General features: G+C 40.8%; 1 protein-coding gene across 4 annotated transcripts in view; it reads left to right on the top strand.

The window, feature by feature from the left end:
* Window positions 1-5829: 5829 nt before the first annotated feature.
* RPS6KA5 (ribosomal protein S6 kinase A5) overlaps window positions 5830-10200 on the top strand; it is a 61536-nt gene continuing 57165 nt past the window's right edge. For 2 of the 4 annotated variants that reach the window (XM_072986558.2, XM_072986560.2), the window contains exon 1: window positions 5830-6340. In XM_072986558.2, coding sequence (XP_072842659.2) covers window positions 6265-6340 — 76 coding nt within the window. In that variant the 5' untranslated portion in view covers window positions 5830-6264. The remainder of the gene's footprint in view (window positions 6341-10200) is intronic. The other 2 variants (XM_072986561.2, XM_072986559.2) reach the window with 1 other exon arrangement.

The raw sequence follows: 10200 nt of genomic DNA, 5'->3' as shown, positions 1-10200 counted from the left end.
TAGGAATGGAAGTCAACCATACATGTGTTTTCCTGAATTAATTCTCTCTGAAAGCTACATGGAAAACGTGCATAGGATTGTGGAACATACATTGTAATGGTGGATGGGGAGACTGAAGCAATGAATGTTCACTGCTCAGGAAGTATACAAATTGTTCTGTCCTCAAGCTCTGTCACACTGAATGTTCACTGCTCAGTAAGTAAATGAATTGTCCCATCATCAGGCTCTGTCACCTGCAGCAAGGAAATGAAATATACATACAGAACCACCATTTCAGTAGTTAAGAGAATACTTAAATGCATATTGAACAGCTAAAGATTCAAGGAAATAATCTGTGAATAAAAATAGTAAAGTAGCTGAAATAATCAAGAAAAGCTGCAACAAATCAGCCTAGTTAATTTTTGCAAATAGTGTCCAGCAACCAAAGATTCAACTAATCTTACTTTCTCTCTCTCTCTCAACTCAAATCTGAAACTTCACTAGAATCAGGGTAGATAAAAATCATTTTTTTTAAATAAAATTTATTTAAACCATACTTTAAATCACCATAAAAATCAATTTTAATTTAAATTGTTATAAAGCCATCCTTCTAGAAATAATGTATAGGTGATATCTGACACCACTAAGACTTCATCACATATGCATAGAAACATGGCAAAATGCAAAGACCATGGAATGTACTGTATGTCCACATGCAATGGACTTCTCTCAGTGCAATGAGGCAGTTTTGTGTGAAGTGTGTAAAATTGAGAAACAGGTTACTAAACAAAAATGTTGTGGCACTTTAAAGACTAACTGCAATATTTTAACATGAGCTTTTGTGGATAAGACCATTTCCTCAGAGGAAGTGTCTGAGAAAGTGAGTTTGTCCATGAAAACTCACATTAAATTATAGCAGTTAGTCTTTAAGGTGCCACAAAATTTCTGTCTTTATTTTTCTTTTCTTTTTGCCCTGATATGCTAGCACACACTGCTATCTTTTCTAACAACATTAAATGCATTCCTAAATATTGTTTTAGTATTGCATTTGGACAATAACAATATATTCCTTTTCCACAAAGGTTTAATTATTTTTGTGATGTTGAGTGTTCAGATGGAAGTGATTTAACTGATGAGATTCTTAGAGGATCTGTGGTAGGTGTGGTATTTTAATGTGCTGAAGTTAGGAGTGAGTAAAGAAGTGGCCAGGTTTCTGGATGACACCAAGTTAGGCATAGTGATAAAAATATAAAGTAATTTCTGAACAAGCAATGAACAAAAGAAGATTTATACAAGCAAAGAACAAAAGGAGATTTATACTGAGGGAAATGGGTATTAAAATAGCAACTGTAATTCACTGTCGGTCCATATAAAGTGATGTACACTGGAGCAAAAATCCTACCGTGACAAACACACTGATGGGATCTGAATTTGGCAACTAACCAAGAGATTTGAGTTCTGGCATATACTTTAAAGGAAACATAGATCAAGTATCCACCAACTCTAAAAAGGGATTGAGCAAATTCTTGGAGTATAAGCTATCAATGATTATTAGTTATAATGGTTATTCAATGCCATCAGAAGCTGTGTGTCTCTAAGTTATCAACTACTGAATAAATGTCTTGCTTACAAGCTCCTTGTTGTTATTAATACTTGTAGTAATGCTGCATTAAAATGAATTGGGGAAGGATTCAATAGACTGGGTAACTACTAATTGATCATCTCTTTCCTGAGATGGAAAGAGAGTTAGTTCCCCCCACCCTTTTTCTCCAATGGAAGGTTGGCTATAAAACTGCTTCCATTCTGATTTTCAGGTTTTAATCTCAAATGACTTTTTTTGGAACAATAAATAAAAGTTTTTCTTTTTACCTTACCTTCTGAGTCATTACTCCTAATTCATAACCATAAGGCCAGCATACTAGTGTGCTGTATCTACAAACATAACTACTGTATTAGAAATTTCTATACCCAGAGGCATCTGGTGGACACCTGTAAGAAATAGGACACTGGGCTAGATATGTCCTTGAATTAACCTAGTACTGTACTGCTTTTCTTACAATTCTGTGTTACATTGCAAAAAGATGTGGCCAATTCAACTGGACAACAGTACCACTGGATTTGGAGGATGGTTTTACTTGAAATTTGACACACTCAGCTTTCAAGCTGACATGGAATCTTAATAAACCAAAGGCTATTTTACACTACACAGCATCTCATATCAATGTGGATAAATTTGTTGCTAGATGGTTGTATTTGCAGGGTTTGATAACACAGATGTGAATTTCTCTATACTGCACCTTAACATTTCAATCACTACCAAGGGTCAGACAGAAACATTTGATCCAAGGAAGGCCATTTCAAATGTCTACACATCACCTACTTCTCTTCTCCTTATTCTTCTCTACCATTGTAACTATTTCTTACTCACTCCTTTTGTCAGCATTTTTAATGTTTAACAATTAAAAACCTTTTTTAATGTTTAACAAGTAAAATGGCAATGAATGTTTGGCAAGTAAAATAGCACTGAACTGACAAAACATGGTAAGCATTTGAATTAGCACCATCAGCTTATCATTATAAACTAGGAGAAAATGCTTTTAAAAATACTATACAATTTACAAATTGCATCAAAGCTGTAGTATCTGTGTGAGCAAATACCAGGGAAGAGTAGAGTTCACTCCCACACCATGCCCCATTCTTCATTACCAGTGATGTAATCAGGACACACCTAGCAATGGCCCCAAATAACCAATATAGACAATCATGCAAGCTAAAAGTAAGACAAAACAATGCAACTGGAAATGCTACAAAACAAACCACAATCCCTGATGACCAAACAAAATATACTGCATACTCCTGCCAAAAGATCTGAATTACTTGCAATTAATATTAATATCATGTAGTCAATGGAATAAATACTGAAAGAAACAGTGAGGAACATGGAACAAAGAGTGGAACAAACAACCATCTGGTCACTCCCTGAGCTACACTTCTGGAAAGCAATTATACACTGAAATTACTGCCCTCTGCTCCATTATTAGTTCTTTGTTTTTATCAATTCTTGATGTTTCTCTTATTTTAATGACGTTTTGCTATGTTGCTTTTAAATATTTTTTTTCTTGATGAGTTAATCTCCAAAACCCTAATAAAATACTCTATAATGCATACTGGAACCTTCAGCTGCCCTGAGACAATTACATGTAAGATGAAACATGTTTTGTTTAGTTGTTAAGTGGTGTCCGACACTTCATGACCCCATGGACCAGAGCATGCCAGGCCCTCCTGTCTTCCACTGCCTCCCAGAGTCTGGTTAAATTCATGTTGGTAGCTTCGATGACATTGTCCATCTATCTGGTCCTCTGTCGTTCCCTTCTCCTCTTGTCTTCACACTTTCCCAACATCAGGGTCTTTTCCAGGGAGTCGTCTCTTCTCATGAGATGGCCAAAGTATTGGAGCCTGAGCTTCAGGATCTGTCCTTCCAGTGAGCACTCAGGGTTGATTTCCTTCAGAATGGATAGGTTTGTGTTCTCCTTACAGCCCAGGGGGCTCTCCAGAGTCTCTTCCAGCACCACAATTCAAAAGCATCAATTCTTCGGTGGTCAGCCTTCTTTATGGTCCAGCTCCCACTTACATACATTGTTATTGGAAAAACCATAGCTTTGACCACTGGTTCTTAACCTTGGGTTACTCAGGAGTTTTGGACTGCAACTCCCAGAAGCCTTCACCACCAATTGTGCTGGCTGGGGTTTCTGGGAGTTGCAGTTCAAAAACATCCCAGTAACAAAGGTTAAGAACCACTGGCTTTGACTATGTGGACCTTTGTTGGCAAGGTGAGGTCTCTGCTTTTTAAGATGCTGTCTAGGTTTGTCTTTGCTTTTCCTCCCAAGAAGCAGGCATCTTTTAATTTTGTGGCTGCTGTCCCCATCTGCTTGATGTTGAGATGCAGCATGAAGCACCCTCAAATTTCAGGGAGGAACCCCACAGCTCTAATTACAAGTGACTCTGCTGAACACTGCAGCCCCATTAAGAATTGGTACATCAGTGCTTCCTCCTTTGAAGAAGATAAACATTTTTTAGAAGTTGCTAGCAAGGAAACCATTTCATCATGTTGCAGCAGGAAAAACAGCTCTTGTTGCAACTTTAACGATGGCTGCAGTCCACAAAGGCATAGGCCAAATAAAATTTGGTAGTCTTTCAAGGGCCACAAGGTTTTCTGTTGTTTTTTTGTGAAGGTTTATGTTGCTCAAAATGCTATTTACTGTTAGGGGATACAGAAGCACAGAAAAAAATAATTATAGTCAGAAATATCTATTGCTCAATTATAAAACATTCTTCCTTTTACAGACAACAAACAGTAAAAGGAGGATGTTGTCTTATGCTTATAGTCAAGAGGGGGTGGAGTTACTCATGCCCACTTGCCATACATGGAATACAGCAAAGCATCTACAATAACAGCCTGTGACTGCATCACAACATTCAGCAGAAATCTGAATTTTCAATCAACAAGATAAAGTGAAATGCAGATTTCTTTGAAAGATTACTTCTAAAGTTCCTTTGATGGCTTCAGGACAAGATAAGGCTCCATGCAGAGCAACATCAGGTACATGTTTAATAACAGCAATTAGAGGAACTTTCCCTTGTTAAAAAAATAAAATATACTCCATCAATATCCATGCACAAAAATTAATACACCCCACAATCTTCTACTAATCCATGTAATAAAAATGTTTCAGAAATAAGTTTCTGACTTCATTTTCTATAGAAATCCTCACAATATCTCCTGTATTCATCTTCCTTGAGCAGGGATCCAGTCCTTCAGATGCTGTCCCAGTAAAACTCCTCATCCTTGATTAGCTTTTTTTTACTGGTAAGTTTTGGTGAGACGTGAAATCCAACATGTGTGTGTGGGGGGGTTAGCAGCCCCGCGACCCTCAGGTATTACATCCTGAAACGCTTCGCAGCTCACTCTTCGACAACATCACCCTACCAAATTTTCTGGTTCCACGTTTTCCTATACAATACAGTACTGTATTCTTTATGTTCCCTCGAAAGAGTGGGTATTAAATACAGAACAGGGAATATATTTCGAAAGGAGCCTACTCTATCAAGCTTCACTGCGGCGACGGTAAGAAAGTCAGTTGTGATTTCCCCAGGAGCAGAAATGTCTATACTGTAGTATACAGTATTTCATCCGTGTGCCCTTAATACCAAATTCTGCCCTCTCTGGTTATCCCAAAGAGTGATATGTTTGAAATGGCCCCTCAAAGTAGTCACACCTTGGCTGCATTTACTTCACCTTTTCCGCGCTACAACCCAAGAAGTGTGTTTGTATCAGCCCAATGGGCACTCTGCACCGTACCAACTTGGGGTTTAATGACCTTAATTATAACGACCGCTCTCCCAGACTGTCCAGTGGGTGCCCGTGTCAAGGACTTCAAGCCACCCACCGTCCATTTTTTCCACACACACCCCTGGGTGTCTAAGCAACCGGGCTCTCTTCTTCTCTTCGACTCGGCTCACCCGAGGGGGCGGGAGCACAATATTTACTCGCAAGTGGGAAGAAGGTAAAAATTGCCCGGGAAAGAAAGGTGAGGAGAAGCAGAAGCGCCTCAGAGACTGACAAGCAAAACGGGTCGGGAGGGGGGAAGGAGGAGAAGAAATAGCGCGAGCCATTGGTGCCGAAACTAAACCAATGGGAGAGCGCGCCTTTGGCGAAGAGAGAAGGAGGGGTGGAACAGGCAACGGCCGCCGGCCAATCGTAGGCCTGGTGTGTAGTCTCGCGGGCCAATGAGAGCTCGGTTGCCTCTTTTCCCCTCATTTACTTCGGTGAGGCGGGGCGGGGGGGAAAGAAGAGTAGATAGAATGTTTAGAGGAGCTTTTTTCTAGCCTCCCCTCCGCACGTTTTGCTTGGCTTTCCTGCCCCCCCCCTTTGGAGCATTTTCCCCCCACCGCCTCCCCCCCTCGGTTCGGAATGGGGGACGGCGGGTAAATGAGAGAAGCCGGAGTTTCCAAGGGGGGAGGGATTATTAAACCCGCTCTTGTCAATGTAGGCGCCTTGTTTTTATTTTATTTTAAAGAATTTGGTCCCCTCAAAAAAGCATATTTTACAAAGCGAACTCTTCAAACCATAGAAGAGGCTCCTTAAGAAATAAAGTCATTCTTGTTTGTGGAGGGGGGGCCGGCGGCAGTGGCAGCAAAACTCAGCCCCCCCTCTACCTCCCAGTCCCGGGCGAGGTTGGGGCAGATAAGTGAGGGGGGGGAAAAGAAAAATTAGTCTGTGAGGAAATGGAGGGACCCCCGGGGTGCTCCGCGGAAGAAGGGGACGCGTCGCTTCTCACCGTCAAGCACGAGCTGAAGAACGGTAAGGTCGGGCGGGTTGGCGCCGGAGGAGCGAGGAAAAGGGGGGGGACGAGGAGGAAGGATGGCGTGGCTGGAAACCGGGGGGGGGGGTGCGTTTGAGTCCCGAGCGGGAAGGGCGCGAGAAATGCTGTGGAAAAGGGACAAGGAGGTTAAACGGGGGGGGGCGGCGGGCGCCCCCCTTGCAGGGTCAGCGAGGGCGAAGCGTGGGAAAGGGAAGGATCCGGCCGAAGGGGGAGAACAGGGTGACGGGTCCTTAAAAACCCGAGGAAAGCACAGAAGGGGATTTTTTCTTGGGGGGGGGGCAGACGGACTGGGGGCGCCGCGAGGCCACTCGCAGTGAGGACGTTGGCGTCGACGGACTGAGGGGAGAAACGACTGAGGCCCAGGAGAGAAGGCGGTGGGAGGGGGGACGGGGAGGAGAGAAAGAGGAAAAGCCCCCCTCCCCCGGGATGGGGTGAATCGACTGTGAGAGGGAGGGGAATAAGGGGGAAATGTTGGCATCTGGGGAGGGGTGGCGAGATGAACACTAGAGACCCGTCAGTGGAAGGAGAGACGAATCGCGTGGCGACTTGGTGACTTTTTGCTTGAGATCGGAGAGGGTTGCTTGGAGGCTCCTGTGAAGCTTTGTAACTAACTGCCTTTATGAAGCTGACACGCATAAAAAGAGTATGTTTATGCAGATGAAACTGGCTCAGATCATGATATTTTTCTGCTATTTTTTTCTTATCTTGTTTAAAAGGCTGTACAGTATTTGGTTTTTTAGCCTCTTGTTGCTTATTCCATATACTGTACTGTTGTTAAAGACAATTATGATTATATTAAAAGACTGCTTAATTGTTTTGGCCTCTATCTTTATGGTCTTACTGTTTGTGATGGCTTTTTTGCTTCAAATAAGGATCCACTAAACTTTGCAGTTACGCGAACTGATGCTTACAGATACTAGGCATTGCAGAAGTGTGACAGTGCTATAAAGTCGCTGTCTCTTTAAAAAAAAAACCCTCCACTAGATTTCTTTATAGCTGAATATTGTAAATCATTTATTTATTTATTTATTGGACTTATATACCGCCCCATAGCGCTACAAGCACTCTCCGGGCAGTTTACAATTTAATTATACAGGCTACACAACATTTGTGAACATCTGAAAGAACCATTGACATTATTTCACCAGAAGTATTATTTGAAGTATGGCGAGTTGGGAAGATAGTATTGATAGCAAAATCAGAGAAGTTGTATGAATTTTCAGTAGGTTAGCTATAGGCAAAATGTAGCACTGGCAACTAGGGGCTATAATGACCAAGTAATATCCACCAGACTCCTGGAAAAATCCACCAACATAATCATTCAAGTTTATGCTCTTACTACCAATGCTGAAGGGAAATTTAAGACTAGGTTAGGAATGCAGAATGATCAACAGGGGACCACACTATCTGACCAGTAGAAAACAAAGAACAGGTGGAAACTATGCTAAAGATCCATATGGAAGAGATAAAAGAATGAAAGATTCATTTGAAGAAGAGTCCTATTAGGAAGAATATGCAGTTCTAGAAAGTGAAGCTGAAGGTGCTTTGAAAGCACAGGGAAGAAATAAATCACCAAGGGTAGATGGGAGACCAGTAGAACTATTTCAAGCCATAGAGACCAACATCTGTCAAAATTAAAACAAGAATGCAACAACGAATATGGAAAACAAAACAGTGGCCAACAAACAGTAAATGTTCAATATACATTCCAGTCCCTAATAAAGGAGATGCCAAGGATTGCAGTACATTTAGGACATTTGCTCTAATTTCCAATGCAAGCAAAGATCATATTGTGGCTATCTACTGGTTCCTGGAGCTCACCAAAGAATTTTAGAAGAGCAGTCTATGCGGTATAGATTAGATTAGGCTTGGGTCTTGGATACCTGAAGGACTGCTCCTTCCATATGAGCCTACCTGGCAGTTAAGATCTAGCCAGGGGGCCCTTTTGAAAGAGCCATCCCTGAAGGAAGTAAGAGGGACGGCTTGTAGACAAAGGGCCTTTTCAGCAGCTGCCCCCAGACTATGGAATGCTCTCCAACTGAGATTCGTCTGGCACTGACGCTGATGACATTTTGGCGCCAGGCCAAAACCTTCCTGTTCCAGAAGGCTTTTAATTGAAATAACATCAACTGTGGGTCCTGATGGCAATTTTTAGAGTATGTATTTTAATTGTATTTTAATCATTTTATCTTTTGTTGTATTTTAATTGTATTTTAATTGTTGTGAGCCGCCCAGAGACCTTTGGGTAGAGTGGGTAGCATATAAGTTAAATAAATAAATAAATAAATACAGTAAAGCCTTTGTGTGAATCATGGGAAGCTATAGGTTATTCTTAAACAAATGAATGTGCCTCCCACTTCATTGTCCTGATGTGTAACCCATATTATGAACAAGAAAGGTTACGACAGAATATAGAGAGGCAGAATAGTTTCCTATAGGCAAAGTGTCAGACAAGGGTGCATTTTATCTCTCAGTCTATTCAGTCTTTATGCAAAACATATATGGAAATCTGGGCTAAATTAAGATGAAGGAGGATTTAAAATTGGTGGAGAAAACATGAATAATTTAGATTTTAGGTCTGAGAAAGTTGACGTCCATGAAAGCTCACATTAAAATACAGCAGTTCAGCTTTAAGGTGCCAATTTTTTTGGTCGTCTTTATTTTTCTTTTGTTTCTGCCTGGCGGAAATCAGCAATGACTTTAAATAGCTTTTGCTGAAAGTAAAAGAAGAAAGTGCCAAAGCAGAATTGCAGTTGAACATTAGGAAGGCAAAAATTGTGACTGCAGAAGAGCTACACAACTTTAACATTGACAAAGAATCGGAATTTTAAATTTTTTTTGTATACTGTACCATCTATCCAAATGGAGATTACAGCCAAGAAATCAGAAGAAAACTGAGAATTAGAGGGGCAGCGATGAATGAACTAGAAAAGATAATCAAGTTTAAGAATGTGCTACTGTAGCCCAATGCCAAGATTTATTTATTTTATTTATTTATTTTATTTATACCCTGCCTATCTGGTCGTTTCGACCACTCTAGGCGGCTTACAACATAAAAACATAAGATCATCCAAAGTACTGTATTCCAGATTGCTGTATACAGGTATTACAGCTGGATAGTAAAGAAGGCTGATAGGAAAAAAAAAGATTCATGTGAAATATGCTGGAGGAGAGCTTTGCTATTACCCTGGGCTGCAGGGAAGATGAACAAGTGGGTCAGAACAGATCTTACCCAAACTATCTCTGGAGGCAAAAGTGACAAAACTGAAACTGTTCTCCTTTGGAAATATCATCAGAAGGCAGGATTTTCTGGAATAGAGAATAATGCAAGGAAAAGTTGAAGGCAGCAGGAAAAGACGAAGACCAAACATATAACGGACGTTCTTAAAGGAAGGCACATACTTGAGATTACAAGACCTGAGTAGGGCTGTCATTTTGGAGATCACTCTTTGATAGGGTCATCCTAAGTTGGAGGCGACTTGAGAGTATATAACAACAATAACATAATCTATCTTATGATTCTTAGAAAGCATTAAATTTATCCACTGCATGAGAAGCTCAGAATTACTTCATGTGTTTTTATTATGTGTTGATAAAGCCTTTATTCACCTGCAGTCAGCATTTGTTTTGGCCTGATTTGCATTATTTAATTTTGGATATTGAAAAGATAAATCAGCCTGTGTTATTAATATTATTTACATTTTCTAAAGACCTAAAATTGAGACATAAAGTTGTAACAAGAGTTAGAGTGCAGTCCTAACTAGCTGAGATGCCCGAGGTCGCTGATATAAAGCCAGCTGAGGCTGTGCTGAATCCAATCACCTTCCAGTCCAGCAGT

Source organism: Pogona vitticeps, chromosome 1, assembly GCF_051106095.1.
Source record: "Pogona vitticeps strain Pit_001003342236 chromosome 1, PviZW2.1, whole genome shotgun sequence".
Lineage (NCBI taxonomy): Eukaryota > Metazoa > Chordata > Lepidosauria > Squamata > Agamidae > Pogona > Pogona vitticeps.
This window is presented reverse-complemented; position numbering and strand designations above follow the sequence as displayed.